Source organism: Mchenga conophoros, linkage group LG3 (assembly GCF_057382185.1).
Source record: "Mchenga conophoros isolate Kocher_MC1m ecotype Shallow Benthic linkage group LG3, M_conophoros_male_GT1.1, whole genome shotgun sequence".
Lineage (NCBI taxonomy): Eukaryota > Metazoa > Chordata > Actinopteri > Cichliformes > Cichlidae > Mchenga > Mchenga conophoros.
The window spans coordinates 79688365-79705884 of record NC_140528.1 but is presented as its reverse complement, the minus strand read 5'-3'; the positions used below and the strand labels follow the sequence as shown (position 1 = coordinate 79705884).

The following is a 17520-nucleotide window of genomic DNA, read 5'->3' as shown; positions in this document are numbered from 1 at the left end:
ATCCTCGAGTAGAAAGTAATATTAAATAAATTCTAACAACAGCTGATCAAGCTTAAACGTGCTGCTGTTGTTCAGCCGCTGGTTTCCTCTTTCTGGTGCAAAGTGGGCCAAAAGCAAACTAGAGACACGGACTCGCGACAGAAAAGCCGATCAGCTGATCGTTAAGCAGTTTCATGATTGAAGTAGCAGCAGGAGAGGCAGTCGCTCCATATATCGTTTGGTAAGCTTAACGCAGGAATGCTTTACAAACATTCAGAGATGGACTTACACACTTGCTTTACTTCTCTCGGGGATAACTTTGTCGGAGATGAAATGCCGGGTTGCTAGCGAAGCTCCACATGCTATCCAGACCACCGACAGGTCCCGCATGCCACAGCCGCTCTATCACGTGATGCATACTGCTCCACTGCTAACGTTCTGAGGTGAGTTACGGCGTGTTGCAAGTTTTGTGAGGTGCTTTTGTGATATTTAATGGATCGGATTACATTTTTTATTTTTCTCCGATATCCGATCCAGTAATTTAGGTCAGTATCGGACCGATACCGATACGTAATATCGGATCGGTCCATCTCTACTTTACACCACTGCATCCCACGCTTTGCACTGTGCCTGGTGATGTAAGGATTCAGCTGCTGAGCCATGGAAACCCAGTCCATGAAGCTGAAGTTGTTCACGTTTGTACCGCAGCATCCACTGTGATTTTACAAGGCCTACCACTTCTGTCAGTTCCCAGTTGCTTTGTTATAATTCCACTAACAGCTGACTGGAATATGTAGTCAAGGTCAAGGTCAGATTTATTTATATAGCACATTTCCAACAGCCGATGCTGCACAAAGTGCTTAACAATAACAATAAAATTAAAAACTACAGTGTAATACAATAATAACAATAGAAACAATAAAATAGAAGAATTGAAACAATACTAACTAATTCAGATAAATCCAAAATGCTTGGGTCATAATGTGTTAAAAGCCAGAGCGTAAAAGTGTGTCTTTAGTAAAGATTTAAATTGCTCAAGAGTTTGAGCAGATCTAATATTAAAGGGGAGACTATTCCAAAGTCTGGGACCTGCCACAGAGAAGGATCTATCACCACGAGATTTGAGGTTAGTCCGTGGAATGGACAACAATAGTTTTGAACTAGATCTCGTGGGTTTTCCTGGAGCATAGGCAGAGAGGAGCTCTGACAAGTAGTGAGGAAATGTCTGGACTGGTAGCACAGGTGCATCCTAGCTTGAATTCACTGAGTTCCTGAGAGCGACCCATCCTTTCACAAATATTTGCAGAATTACTCCGCATGCAAATAAAAAAACAAAAACACTTTTTAAAAGAAAAAAGGCTCCTTTCTACGTTGTTACAAGCTTCAAGAGATTTAGAAGCGAGCTGACTACCACCTGCTCTTAATAAAACTAAAAGGCTGTTTTAGGTGTAATTACAAACAAACAAAAAACACAATAATTCACAATATTAAAGTCAGAAGTCTGTGAATAAAAATAAATGATTGATATTATTGCCCTAGTTATGTGGCATATATGTGGTTAAAGTGAAGATACAAACACAAATTTCTACCTCAAATGGGCAGTGACCACTCATACAACCCCTTTCCTGTTTTCTCAGAAACACACCTGACACTGAAAGTATGACAAACTGAATGTGAGGCAAGTGTCATGTTTCGAGATGAAGGCATGTAGCGTGTTTTCAGCAAGACGGGGTACAAAGTGCACTGTGCATGTGGGTGGAGGACGAATCGGTAGAGCTTTGCTGCATCAGTGAAATGACACACTGCCAAGTAATTCATGTTCATCAATAGATGCAAGTTCACTGTTAAAACAAAACAGGAGATATAAAATAAAATGAGGCAATAGCACAATACAGGGAAGCACTCACCAGTCAATTAAATAAATATCAGGTGTCAAGTTGTTTTTCTTGAAATGTGCAAATAGCTTTGGTAGATTTTCTTCAAAGAACACTTCAAATGCTGCAAAGTACGTCAACATCTGCGGAGAGGAGAGGAGGTGGTCTTAGAGAGAAGTAAACCCAAACCACACTTACAGTTTGCTCAGTGAGTCAGACACAAATGACAGACACTTTGGTTTAAATGGAGACAAGTGTGTAAACACAGTAGAGATGATGATGGGACAGTAACATTACCAAGTTTATAAATGTGGTTAGAAATAACAGCACTAGCACTGCTATATTCAGTAAAACAGGTAATGGAATTTACTGACGTATTAGGTATTACTGATAAATGTTTTAAGTCAAACAGATTTTTTTTTTTAAACCGTTAAGTTCTCAACTTTACAGCTGAACAAAGAGCTTGGCGGAAAAAGGTGATTTGCAGTCAACACATATGTATACATATATGTTTATTTTAAAAAAGCTCAGAGTCATGTGTATTTATAGGTACTGCGTGTGAAATAAGTGGGCGCGCACGTGTTTGCCATGCTCTTTGTTTACTTACAAGGCTGTGGTCAACCCTGAAAAAGGCCATCTGACAGGGCTTGTTGAGCAGGTTGGCAAAAGCTATGAAGGCATCGGCTGTGTCCAGGTTCAGGATGAGCACAGCAGCGATGAAGGACATTCCCTGCACCTTAAAAACACACAAACACAGAGTCAGTACAAGCGAATACTTACAGCAACCCTAAAACCGGTGACGGTGCGAGCTTGTACGTGTCAAATGTTGTAATATTTAGACAGAAACACTGGCAGGAAGTCATTAACGGGTAACCTTGCATTTGAGTCAGACACTATTAATCGGTGCAGGCGCTTTGACAGTGATGTGCAAGTATTACAAGTAGTGTGGACAATAAATCTGGGAAGAGAGATGATAATGCTGATGGAGAAATGGAAAGAACTAAACCTGCGTACAGCTTACACAGACTGAGAGTGTGTGTATGTGTAGCTGCTCATGGGTTGGGGTCAAATGCAGGAAGTCACAGTCATTTCTACCTGTCTATAGACAAAAGCATGGGGCTGCGGGTAGGAGCAGCAAGGCAAACCACAGCAGCACTGCTCATTAGTGCAAATGCAGCAATTTTGCTGTAAGAGCACACAGTGATGATACTGAGAGAAACAATAAAACAGAGAGCACAGTTGGTCAGGTCCATTACAACTGACAACATAAACAAAATGTAGCGGGTGACTTTTTAAAAATACTGCTTTGCGATCGTTGCTTCTTTATCCCAAATATTCGCTGGGTTCACACTTTGTAAATGTGCAGATTGTTTGCTAATGCTCCTGCGCACGTCTTGTAAATTCAATGTTTGGAGGTTTGGATGATTTAATGAATAAAGAATCAATCTGAATACATCCCCCTATGGATTTTTGGTTTGTTTGATATTTTAACAGGCCAACACTGTGAATGAACAAAAACATACATTTTATTAAATAATAGTTTAAAAAATAAATAAAACTTTAGCCAAAAAATTCAGTTTGATTTCTAGGAATCAAGTAAACCATGAAAGTATCACAAGGGAGGATCAGGGCATCGTGAGAAACTAGAGTCGGAAATCCAGGGCGTCACTGAGGCTCAATACAAAGTCTCCTTGAAAGGAAGAAAAGAGCGAATGGAAGGAAAATATTTGAGGTCTTCTAACTTTAAAATGGAACCTACATGCTGCAGAAACCCCCTGACCAATCTCCTGGGCACGGTATTTTAGGGTTAGTGAACGTCACACAGAACTGATCTTTTGACTGGTTGCTGGTGATGAGGCACAAAAAATCCCCCCAAAAACACAAAAGACAAAACAGCGCAAACAAATGTGAATCTGTTGCTTAGAGAATTCTAGAAATTACTCTGAGCACATCACCTGTTAAACACACTAATGCCAATCATAAATGTAATATTTAATACTATCAGAAATGAAAAATGATTTGCTTTTAATATTAATGCTCAGTCCTGAGGGTCCTTCTAAATTTCCAAGTAATTTTTGCTTGCTTAGAAAATTCTGTAAATTTTCACGTGTGGTCTTGTTCATAAGTAATTCAGCAGAGGTTAATCACGGGCTCCCTTTTCTACAGTTGGCTAGCCCCACATTCTGTAAATAGCAGAGGTGGGACCAAGTCATTGTTTTGCAAGTCTCAAGTAAGTCTCAAGTCTTTATCCTCAAGTCTCAAGTCATGTCAGGCAAGTCAGAGTCGAGTCTCAAGTCACTGGTGTAAAAGTCCGAGTCAAGTCACAAGTCTGAAACTTTGAATTTCAAGTCCTTTCGAGTCTTTAAAAAAAAAAAACAACGAAAAAATAATGTTGCAGTTATGCTAAATGTAAATATTAGACCATGTAATTTTAAAATCTGTGTTTTTCTCAACACATGACAAAATAGTGAACTTAGAAAATATACACAAATTGTGAAATTGCACCTCTTTAAAATGCAGCTCAATTAAACCTAGCTCCAAGAATAATTTTCACCGACAGTTCTGAGATAAGCTGCATGTTATTCTTGGATGCGGTTGTAGGACCAGCTTTAAAATCGCATGACAAAAATATCATACACATTAAAAAAAAACTGTATCACCAACATAGCCTGGACAACATTTGCTAGTTAGATGAAGTCAGCTATCTCATCGTAGCATATTTATATGCATATTTATAATCATACGGTTCTTGGAGTGAGTGCACACACTCATGAAGTTTAGTAACTTCCGGTCACTGCAACAAGCCCAGGTACAGTTTACCGACAGATGGGTGCAGGACCTTGAAATGCACCGTGTAGAACGAAAGACCATCGTACGTATCATAAGTTTACCAGTCTCACAAATCGTCTTCATAAATACACATTCATTAACCGTTTATTAATAGGACCTTTGAGCTCAACGGTAATTAATTAGTAGTGGAAATAATTTCTGGTAGCATCACAGAAATGTAGCAGTGACAACAATATTGTATGCTGTAATCGTACTGGGCAATTAGAGATACAAAAAACCTGTTTTATCCTGTGAATAAAAGCATATGTTTTTGTCAATGTACCATAATAACAGAAGCAAAACGCAATATTGTGTCAGGACAATTCACTATTTATGCACAATAAACAAAGGAGCATAGCGCGACAATTTCTGTTCAGCGCCAGACTTGCTTGTAACCTATATCACCAATTATGTTATGAAAATGACGTATTAACTACTAAAAAACACTGACCTTCGTGTAAATGCTTGGAGCAGACTAACCTGTGAGCTGGAGTGTTCTGGGACGTTATATTTGATCTTTGAATGGCTGCAATCCAGGCCGTCTTTGTTACTTCGGAAACATGGCTTGAACAATTTCTCTTCAACGACGTAACCCGATAACAACCGATCTCTTTACCCGTCGGCTTCCCGTGGCTGTCATGCGACCGGCTATTGCAGTTAATAATACAACAGCTTCTTGACATTTTTGTGTTTCTTTTTATTGCTGTATAACTGATTTTAATTGAAAGCCTGCGTGCGCTAGTACCGCTTGCCACGAGTTCCCAGAATCCTTTGCGGTTCTACCCGTGAATGACGTCACATTTTCAATCTCTATATAATATGCATGTTAAATTTTATATTTGGGGTAAAATATCAAGTCTTTTCAAGTAAACCGGTTCAAGTCCAATTCAAGTCCCAAGTCATTGGTGTAAAAGTCCAAGTCAAGTCACAAGTCTTAGAACATTTTTTCAAGTCAAGTCTAAAGTCATAAAATTAATGACTCGAGTCTGACTCGAGTCCAAGTCATGTGACTCGAGTCCACACCTCTGGTAAATAGCATCCTACATTTTACTCATCATAGCTTGCAAAAAGGAACATAAGTGAGTCAAGCAGAAATAGGAAACTTAAAAAGAAATGCATACATATGGATGTATCCCAACTGAAACCCAAAAAAGATCGCAAACAGAAAACCAGATCAAATGAGACTTAACTACATTTGTCCTTCGTATGATTGATACCAAACACGCAGAGTTATCCTTTTAGATCAGCTCTCAGCATCAGTAACAAATGTATCTACTGGAAATCTGAAGCACCTTTATTTACACTAAAAACAAACCTATGGCATAATGTAATAAATCTGAAAATGCATCATTTTCCTCATACAGAGCTTTAGTTGGGTGGAAACGCTCACACAGATTGCTAACAGGACCATCCTCTATATGAATCTGATGATTTCATTAAAATAAAAGCCTGTGTATGTTAATACGTGTCATGTTTTATAATGTTAGACCACATCTATTAATACATTCTATTGAGGGGAGTGACTATTCATGTGGTACTACTACCACACCAAAGCTTATATAACTGTAATTCATGTGCAATATATTCCTTACTTACAATCAATTAGCAGCTTTTGGGAGGTTTTTGAGAAAAAATACTGGAGAATATGATGGAGCTAAAGAAGGTTGTGCACAACTGTTTTATAATTGATATGAAAAAGACAAAATGCATGAAATCAAGCCAATGAGTATGAAGTGCTTTAATATCAGGACACCTAGTGAAATATCAGTGCTTGAAAGAAATACTTAGCGCCAAGAGTAAGAAGATAAAGATGGCACAGCAGGTAAAGCATTTATTTACTTAATGAGAAGGAATCGGGCCTAAATATTCTATTATTTCTGGCAGGATTTTGTTTTTCAGACTGGTGAAATATTTGAGAACCGTACTCACAGACAGTCATCCCATCTGTCTGTCTTCTTATTCATTTGGTGACTTTGAGGTAAATTACCGTGCTTTCCCCTTTTTGCTGCACTTACATTGAGCCCAGGTATCGAACTGTATCACACACCGGCATAGAAAATGTTGCCGACTTCATATTCAGTACCCACTCAGCTCCTCGCGTGTGGCAGCAACCTCCCACTTGGTGCAAATTGAATCGTCTTATTTTAAGCTAATATTAGGCTACTGTAGGTGTTGTGTGGGAGATCAAAGTCTGTTTAACCTTCATAATACACAATGAGCTGCAAGGTGCAATATCTCAAAGTTCACTTAAAATTTCCAAGAACAGTCACTTTAGTTTCAAGAAGACAAAGTTGTGGAGCGACTCCAAGGGAACAAGACTTATATTTGTGGTGTAAAAATGACCCGTTTTATCTACTACCTGAACAAATGTATTAAACAGAAATTGTTTTATTTGTTCGTTTGTTAAATAAGAGCATATAGATGAATAAACTCTTTATGGTCTCTAAAAATCAATCTAAATTTCAGCGCCAGTAGATGTAAGAATCTCATGACTAAACAATATTTTCTATACTTGAGATATTCATGTGGCACTTTGTGTTTTTGTCCTAAACATGAAGCTGTAACATGCCCCAGTCACAGGTGTGAGTATCACAACATGATGTAATATTGGTTAAGCATGTGTGACTTACATAGCCAACATCAGGCCTGTAACAAGTGTATGCTCCCAGAATGCTGTGCAGCACGTCGTGATAGGGCCCACCCTGATGACGTACAAAGAAAAACAAAACAATGGAACAATGAGTCCAAAAACGCACAACGTACACACACCTTTTTACATTTACAAGCTTTCAAAACCTGTTTCAATCATACAAATATTTTTTTACAAAAATAAGCAAGACGTTCCTTTCATGTCTTGCTCAGTTTAGTCACGTTTTCCTTCGGTGCATCCCATTACCCACATCGTGCTGAAACGTTATTCTAATTCTCTCTCACTGACCTTCTGGAAGATGCACAGTTGTGGGAAAGTTCTTGAGATGTCCAGCTTGATGAGCTCGAGACTTGACTCTCTGTCTGAGGAACCAACATCTGCAAGACATTTCAGCACATTAAAAAAAACAAACTGGAAAAATATGAGTATTATTATAAAATTAAAGAAGTTTCTTTAGAAACTCCACCTTCACTTTCAGTCTCGGTGAAGAGTGTCGCTGTGCTCTTCCACTTCTCCTTGGCCCGGGACAGACAGATGTTATACAACTCTGCACAGACACACAAACAGCAGCACAGTGAAGTTAATGTGAGAGATTGGAGGGACGCACAAGTTTGAAGACTGAAATGTGAACGTGATAAATGGACAGAAAGCACTCGCATCAGCAAACAGTGAAGGTGACTGAAGAAAACATGTCCCCCAATTACAGAAGACTGCACTGCTGTGCAGCCTTTCCTTTGAACTGCTGCTGCCCTCTGGTGCTCAGATGCTAGATTTAATATTGAGCGTTCAGAGAGGAGACGTGGAGATTTACACTAGTGCTCGAGTCAAATCTGAACTACAACAAGCTGCTTGTAGGATGAAGAGGTTAAGCTGATGATCGGTTAGCCTGTGGTATGCAGCTCGTTAAAGACAGATTGAAGCATTAGTTGATGCTAGGACTTTAAGCAGCCTGTCGGGTGATTGGTCTAATAGAGACGTTGATGGTTTGGAGGAACCGATTAGTGAAGTTAACTCGGAGTTTTAAAACAGCTGATATTTATTTAAAGCTGCTGTAAATAATTGCACGTTATGACAAGTGAACAATTTCTCTAATCATTAAAGACAGATTATTACTCTGCTATATTACTCATCTGCAAGCCAGTCAAAGACATTAGTAGTAGCATTAGCATCAATAATAAAAATGCTTCTGTGAAAGTGAGGGAGTGCTGTCACTGAGCTGCCCATGCAGCTACTTTAAAGGGACTGAAAACTCCACGAGTGTGTGTGTGACTGCAGTGTGTGTTTTGGTGTGTAGGATAGTGTAGCTCCAGTTAAAACGATGAATAGCACAAAGTGGAGCAGACCAGCTCAGCAGTCAGAGAGAGTGCTTATCTGCAAGCAGCCTTGAGGGTGCTGAGGAGCACACACACACACACATTTGAGCATGCATGCACACAAACACACAGTCTAAGGAATGCCAATTTCAGTTTGTACTCCATTCTCAAGAGGAAGATGAGGGTAGTGTGTGTGTGTGTGTGTGTGTGTGTGTGTGTCGTCTGTGCAGGATCAGCGAAGTCATTGAAATGCTGCACATTCTCTCGTGTACTGGGGGAATTATTGGACCGTGCTCCTTAATGGACACGCTCTTCCTTCCTCTTCTATCCATCTCACTGCCACACATTCAACTACAAACACTGAGACAAATTGGTGCACCCATCTGCGTGTGTGTGTGTGTGCTTTTATTACTTATTTTGTGGGGATGTGTGTTTTTGCAATCACCCAATGAGAAGAACACCAACTTTTGAGCATCAAAACGCTCGCATTAAAGAAACTGTTACATTTTAAGTTGCAGACATAATTCAGGGCTAGGTTAAGTTAACCCAGCTGGCAGTTTTTAGGTTAAGGTTTGGCCTGCTAACAGATCTTTTAACTTGAGAAAACACACACACACTCATTCCCACGTACCGTGTGTTATGTTGAGATCGTTGCCCACAGCCAGGCTCCACACTTTCCCTCTGACACTGGGGGGGATGCCCTGCCACCAGAGGTCCCTCACTCGTCGAGATGTACACCTGTAGCAGTGGGGGATTAGAGGGGAAAAAAATGTTAAGCACATCAGAGTCTATGATAAAAATGTTTTATAGAGTGGGCCATAGGTTAACAATAACCTAATTGGCAAACCACTGATTCGAAAGCAAGAAAAACACTTTCCTTCAGTCTAACACCATCTATACTGTCTTCTGTTTGTATTGTTGTAGTAATAAAGATACAATAGACTAAAGGAACGATCTGGCAGCAGTACTGTAGCGATGTTTGGTAGTGTGAAGTGAATTAGTCACATATTAATCAAGGAGTACACCTGCAGGAGGAGCCTGGTACTTTTATGAAGATTACCTGAGATGACCACACTGGTTTGAACGTGTTTTTCCAGCTTAACCGCCACAACAAGTTATGTCTTGTTATATTCTTATGTCTACATACTGCATTTCCGCCCTGCAGTGCTGGCCAACAGCAGCAGTGTACTAAATGCTCCCAAGAAGGATCAAATATTGAAGATTCAGTAAACTTTTAAGCAGGCAAAGAAGTAAAACTGTCTATGTGGTAATAAAGGAATAGCGAGTTGAATTTGTTGGTCATTATTTTCTCTGACTTGTACTTCTGTGTTTTTTATTAAAAATTCAAGTCCAAAGTCAACAACACTATTGCGTGTTCTTCCAACATGTACACTCCTATAGTCAGGCTCTTTTCAGGGTCAAATTCAAGTATTTTCAAGCACCTGTACAAACCCTGAATACTGTACATGTTGACCAAGGAATACTGCACATTGAGCATGTTGCACATTTTGCAAGTTCTGCATTAAACTGAGAATAAAACGGCAGTAAAGCTCCATGTAATCCCGCAGTGTAACATGCAGCGAGGACCAACATCAGGCTTAACCTTCGTAGCCACCTAAACACAAATGCTAAACACTGATACGGCATTTTTGTTGTTGTGACTCTAGCTGTTGGGATGGAAGCTAACTGCACAACTGAATATACCGAAGCAAAGCAATGAGCTTTGTTATTGTTAAATATGTTATAATTCAAACCAGAGTCTTTTTTGTACTCACACTGTACTCCAATTAGGCAGGATGTCTTGGTTCCAGGTCTGAGCTGCTGTGCCAATGCTCTCTTCAAGCTTGCATCGATCCTCCAGCTGCTTCTTCCTCCTCTGAGCTTCTTTTAACTCTGCAGAAGTCATTAAACATAAAATTACATGGGAAAGAGAGGAGCGGACAACAGACTGGACAGAAATAAGAGTCTGAACTATTGTGTAGTGTGCCAGGCTGGAGGACAAAAAAAAAAGAAAGCAACATTGATGCTGAAGCTGCAGCCTCAGTTCACTCCACTGAACTCACCCCTCTTCTTAACCTGGGCCACCATCTCTTCATACTGCTGCCTGTGTTTCTGTGCCTCCTCAGCTGGCTTGGCAGGCAGGTTACTGCACATGCAAATGCAAACACACACACACACACACACACACGGTTAGCAACTATGTGCTCTTGCATTACTCATGCTGAGCAATCTTGGAGTGTATAAAAAGAACATCAGGACAGGAAGCTGCATGTGTTTATGGAGTGAACACAGCTGCTTATATTCCAGTAAATTCAACTTACTGCCTCTTTAACATGCTACAAACATTAGATAACCCTTTTTTCTTTTTTTTCATCTTTTCCAGTCTTTCTAAATCACTTGGCTGATGTCGTGCTAGTTGCTGGTTAAAATCAATAAGCATTTAAATTTTCTCAACACCTTTGCCTCTATATATCAGCCCCTGGCAACAAAGTTTATTCTTGGAATAAGGACTCGGAATAGGCTCAGGGAAAGAACATAAAGGAGGAACATAAACATCTAACTGATAAAGAAAACACTCCACAGCACGTACTACAACGGACCTTGAGAAAAGAAAACACAATGAACTAAAGGAACATTTACAATCATTACAGTGCAGATTGTTTTCCTTTCCACTATCTTGCTTTGAGTCTTCTGCATGGCAAAAAAAAACGTATCAAAACTGTGTATATGGTTAACAATGTGCAACACAACTTTCATTATTTGGACGGCTTTCATGAAGTTCAAGCAGATCAATTCACTGTTACTCATATAACACAAAATCACAACAACAGTCGCGTCAACGTGCTCTATAATGTATGATAGAGGATACAATCATACAGAAAAGCCCCCAACTTGGCGATAGTGGGGAAGAAAAACTCCCTTTTAACAGGAAGAAACCTCCAGCAGAACCAGGCTCAGGGAGAGACGAATAGCACAGCCGAAACTGATTAAGCAGCTCTGCTACTTAAGTGACATGATCCTATACTCCGATTAAAAAGTGTTCCTTTAATTTTTTTTTCAACAGTGTATAAAATGCTATATACATATGTGCCAAAGTCATCAGACTATATTTGTTATACTCTTATCAACTGTGACAATAAACATAAATACAAACGGCATTAAATTCAAACGTATTCAATTATTAAATTGCAATGTGAAAAACAACATTCGTAACAATGCTAAAATAAATCCATCTTTGTTAACAGCAAAATAAATGTTAAAATATATATGCTATGTTTAGTCACATTTGTTATAAAACACATCATTTGCACTTTTCTTGCAGGTTCAGAGCTTGTGTGCAGACACATGAGAGGCTGCATGCCACAAAGGGAGCAGCAGCTGAATGCAGTTCTGCCATTCATGGTGTCAAAATAAACTTCCTGGTGTTCACAGAGGAAATGTGTCTGAATACGTTTTCATACACTTAGCTCATGGCTAAGCAGCAGTACTCAAAGATGTTGCTCGGCATGTCTGTCTGCCTGAATGCAAAAACATTACAACATACTAAAGAAAAGAAAAAAAAATTACAAAAGGGAGGGTAATGAAACCAAGCTCAGCGAGGGCCATTAAACTTTCAGCAGCACGTCTCTTTTACCATCTGCGATACAAGCGGGGAAACAGTGAGAGCTGAAACAATGCAGAACAGAGCCTAACGACCTGGCAGGGGAAGGAGAACTGATAAGAAATGAGAGGAAGAAGGAGATTGGCTTTTATGTCTGATAAGCAAACTCAGCTGACAGTGAGAGGGAAAGAAAAATGTGACTGCGCCGTTTGTGTTTACATACGCAGGTCTGTCTTCTAGTATCAGCGCAGTGGTGGAGAGAGGCTCAAAATCCAGGTTTTTCCTCACACTCTGCCTCGGAGATGTTGGGTTGCCAGATCCAGCTCTGCCACTCTTTGTTTCATATTCCTGACATCAACAAAAAAATAGAAAATTTAGACATAGAAACATGAAAGTAACAGTGTAACTGTGTCACAGGGAAACCAACTTGCTTTTGAGGTCAGTTTCATTTGGTCTATATTTAGTTTCACACATTAAGATCTGCAGCATTTAAACTGAAGTGAAGAACAGAACAAGGTAGAGCACTAACAAAGGTCACAGGAGGCCTCAGTTCATGCTGTAGCTTGATGCAGACCGGTTAATAATGGAGGGAAAAAAGTTGATAAAAGAAGAGATGACTACTATTCTGTATTTGTATGACGTTAACTTGACATGGCCTCTGAACATTTGCCAGCTGCTGTTTAACGAGTCTGTTGCTTCTGCTTCACTACTGGGAATGTGATACAGGACTTTTAGGAAGAGAGCACCATGTGACAGGCAGTCATTACAGCTAAGACCACACTACACACAAGACCAACCGTCAGCTGACTCACAGGGGGTGTGTGTGTGTGTGTGTGTGTGTGTGTGTGTGTGTGTGTGTGTGTGTGTGTGTGGCATTCAGAGAAGGCCTGTCATAGATCTTATGGTGTGCTGCTAATCAATTAGGAAGCTATAAATGGGGTGAGTGCAATATGAGTGCAGAAACACCCCAAGTGTGACCAAAATGGCCTCCAGTGTGTAGTGTTGGTTAATAATGCAGGCTGAGATCTGCAAGCAATCAACAACACTATACCACCAATGGGACACACACACACACACACACACACACACACACACACACACACACACACACACGGAAAATCTATTCCCTCAACAGGACTGTGTGTGCACAAGTGCATTCATGACTTTTGTAATGCAGCCAGTGTCATTAATTTCTTTGTGTTTGTGTCTGTTGCACCTGCTCTCAATTGGTGTTGGGGGTGGGGTGAGTAAATAAAGGTAATTGGACCTAATTTTTCCTTGAGGTGGGGGGGTGGGGCACCAATATGCTTGTCATACTCTGCACCACGCTTTGGTGTCAGGCAGTCTCACACCTTTCTGTTTTTTGGGAGGTGTCCGCCCCCTCCCCTCCTCCCCTCACACAGGTGATGCAGCAGCCAGCGCCATCACAGCCAGGTGGAAGACATGGCATGTAGGATCACACCAATTTTTAGCTACAATTTTAATGATATGGGAGATGCTGCAACAGACTAAAGCTGAGACTTTCTACTACTACTACTCCTCCTACACCACCACTGAGTCAGTCACTTTGTGTGAACGGTGACACCTGTTGTTTAGTTGTTTAGGGGGATAATGCAGCAGCATTACAAAAGCAGTGTACAAAAAATTCACTATGTAATACTAAATGCGATGTTCACCTAATATTTACAAAAACCTTTAAGAAAAAAGGGTGAAATTAGTGTGCACTTCCTGTGTTAAATGTTTCTCAGTTTTGAGGCACATGATTGAAGTAACTACCTGTGAAGTGTAGGGTACCTAAATGGACTAAATGGTAAATGGCCTGTATTTGTATAGCGCTTTACTAAGGACCCCAAAATGCTTTACACTACATTCAGTCATCCACCCATTCACACATTCACACACTGGTGATGGCAGCTACATTGTAGCCGCAGCCACCCTGGGGCGCACTGACAGAGGTGAGGCTGCCGGACACTGGCGCCACCGAGCCCTCTGACCACCACCAGTAGGCAACGGGTGAAGTGTCTTGCCCAAGGACACAACGGCCGAGACTGTCCGAGCCGGGGCTCGAACCGGCAACCTTCTGATTACAAGACGAACTGGCAACTCTTGAGCCACAATTGCCCTAACATGAACTTAAAAATAAAAAATAAAAGCACTGCAAGACTGTTTAAATCCACCAATATCCTATATCTAGAAAAAAGCTAGCTTAACATAAAGGTCAAGTGTAAACTAGTAAGTTATCAAGTGTAATAAAGCTGAAATAGATCAGATATGCTTGTCTTTTAAGATTCAGGTGAGTGAATGACCTGATATTGGATCAGGAGCCAGTGCTGGATGGAGTGCAGACGAAAGTAGTAAAGTACACAACAAAGCAGTCACAGAAATTGTGTTTTTCCCCAGTCACAAAGAAAGAAGTACTGTTAAGGGGGGGGAGGGAAGTGGTAACAAACACATGAGGAAAGATACTTATGTGAAAATAAATGGAAGAGAAATAGCAAACCAATAAAACACAACACTAGTTTTAGAGTTTAAGGTATCATGTGAAGGTGATTGAAACAGAAACATGCACATGATGGAGGGAGATAAGATGAGCTAAGCTTGTAGTGTGGAAGAGGAAAATTCTGCTACTGTAAGTGACTGAGGAAAGTTAGAGAGGAGAGTACTACACAGAAGGTTATTTAGCAGTGCCATTTGTGTGTACTTCTGTCTGCTTTGCCTGTAGTTGCTGTCCATATCCTCTTTCATCTGCTTTGCATCTGTCTGTCTTTCACTTACTCTGTGCTTGACTGTTCTTTAACTGCACCATACTGAAGATCACTGATCTCCCGAACTGGCTAATTTAGCTTCAATCTTCTGGTTCATTGTTTTGGTTTCTTGACTCACAGATTTATATTCAGTCATATTAATCCACCCACCTTTGATTCCAGCAGCTATTTAAAGTATTTAGCTGTCAGTCAGATATTTCTCCTAGGAGTCTTCCCAAACATGCTTCCAATGAAATCCTGAGGTTGTTCACTGAACTTAGAATAGTAAAGTCTCTGTTAACCAGGTTTTTCTGGTCAACCATAGTGGTTTAATTGCTTAATAAAGAAATAACAGTCATGTGCTGCTGCATGGCTTATTAAACATGATGTGTACTCAAGCAGCTGCAGGTCAAAGAAAAAGGTTAGAGATGTGCTGCCTGAAAATCAATGGATACTGCAGAGAGGGGGAAGAAGAGCAGATTTTGAAGAGGAGTAGGCATCTGTTCAACCTGGCATCTGTTCAGCAGCAGGGCAGGTACACGCACCAACGTGAAACTAAAGAAGAAAGGATGTGTGAGTGGCAGTGCTGAGGTGCTGATGAGAAGGTGTTGGTGCAGTATTAAAGTGCCCGAGGTAGAAAAATATGTAAAGTTAATGAGGTGATTTAAAAAAAAGAAAGAAAGAAAAAAAAAAAGATGAGACATGGCTCCAATCCTGGATTCTCTTCATGGCTCCCTGTTAAATCCAAGGGAGTTTTTATATCCTGCTATCACCATGCGCTTTCTCAAAGGAAATGATGTGAATGTTGGGATTTTCTCCCTATTATTGTAAACTTACTGCAAAATTATTCTTTACCTTACAATAAAAAGTACCTTGGGGTGAATGTTGTGTGTTGGCACTATATAAATAAAATTTATTTGAACTTAAAGCTGAAGTGAATTGAAGTGATCATCTGGGAGGTGAGGCCGAAGAGCTATTGTGCCATTGTGACAATGAAACAAAATCCAGTAAAACGGTAACCCAACTATTCCAAGTCTTGATGCTATATTTAGTTTCACACATTAAGATCTGCAGCATTTAAACTGAAGTGAAGAACAGAACAAGGTAGAGCACTAACAAAGGTCACAGGAGGCCTCAGTTCATGCTGTAGCTTGATGCAGACCGGTTAATAATGGAGGGAAAAAAGTTGATAAAAGAAGAGATGACTACTATTCTGTATTTGTATGACGTTAACTTGACATGGCCTCTGAACATTTGCCAGCTGCTGTTTAACGAGTCTGTTGCTTCTGCTTCACTACTGGGAATGTGATACAGGACTTTTAGGAAGAGAGCACCATGTGACAGGCAGTCATTACAGCTAAGACCACACTACACACAAGAACAACCGTCAGCTGACTCACAGGGGGTGTGTGTGTGTGTGTGTGTGTGTGTGTGTGTGTGTGTGTGTGTGTGTGTGTGTGTGTGTGTGTGTGTGTGTGTGTGTGTGTGGGGCATTCAGAGAAGGCCTGTCATAGATCTTATGGTGTGCTGCTAATCAATTAGGAAGCTATAAATGGGGTGAGTGCAATATGAGTGCAGAAACACCCCAAGTGTGACCAAAATGGCCTCCAGTGTGTAGTGTTGGTTAATAATGCAGGCTGAGATCTGCAAGCAATCAACAACACTATACCACCAATGGGACACACACACACACACACACACACACACACTCGGAAAATCTATTCCCTCAACAGGACTGTGTGCGCACAAGTGCATTCATGACTTTTGTAATGCAGCCAGTGTCATTAATTTCTTTGTGTTTGTCTGTTGCACCTGCTCTCAATTGGTGTTGGGGGTGGGGTGAGTAAATAAAGGTAATTGGACCTAATTTTTCCTTGAGGTGGGGGGGTGGGGCACCAATATGCTTGTCATACTCTGCACCACGCTTTGGTGTCAGGCAGTCTCACACCTTTCTGTTTTTTGGGAGGTGTCCGCCCCCTCCCCTCCTCCCCTCACACAGGTGATGCAGCAGCCAGCGCCATCACAGCCAGGTAGAAGACATGGCATGTAGGATCACACCAATTTTTAGCTACAATTTTAATGATATGGGAGATGCTGCAACAGACTAAAGCTGAGACTTTCTACTACTACTACTACTCCTACACCACCACTGAGTCAGTCACTTTGTGTGAACGGTGACACCTGTTGTTTAGTTGTTTAGGGGGATAATGCAGCAGCATTACAAAAGCAGTGTACAAAAAATTCACTATGTAATACTAAATGCGATGTTCACCTAATATTTACAAAAACCTTTAAGAAAAAAGGGTGAAATTAGTGTGCACTTCCTGTGTTAAATGTTTCTCAGTTTTGAGGCACATGATTGAAGTAACTACCTGTGAAGTGTAGGGTACCTAAATGGACTAAATGGTAAATGGCCTGTATTTGTATAGCGCTTTACTAAGGACCCCAAAATGCTTTACACTACATTCAGTCATCCACCCATTCACACATTCACACACTGGTGATGGCAGCTACATTGTAGCCACAGCCA

At 40.5% G+C, this 17520-nt stretch overlaps 1 protein-coding gene across 3 annotated transcripts in view; it reads right to left on the bottom strand.

The window, feature by feature from the left end:
- The window catches only part of tbc1d14 (TBC1 domain family, member 14), a 51136-nt gene that overhangs the window by 5721 nt on the left and 27895 nt on the right, over positions 1–17520 (bottom strand). For all 3 annotated transcript variants that reach the window (XM_085267439.1, XM_085267438.1, XM_085267437.1), the window contains exons 4-12: positions 12470–12594; positions 10709–10791; positions 10421–10538; positions 9277–9383; positions 7799–7879; positions 7621–7709; positions 7313–7384; positions 2461–2589; positions 1887–1996 (exon numbers count right to left, since the gene is read on the bottom strand). In XM_085267439.1, the coding sequence (XP_085123565.1) occupies positions 1887–1996; positions 2461–2589; positions 7313–7384; positions 7621–7709; positions 7799–7879; positions 9277–9383; positions 10421–10538; positions 10709–10791; positions 12470–12594 (914 nt within the window). The remainder of the gene's footprint in view (positions 1–1886; positions 1997–2460; positions 2590–7312; positions 7385–7620; positions 7710–7798; positions 7880–9276; positions 9384–10420; positions 10539–10708; positions 10792–12469; positions 12595–17520) is intronic.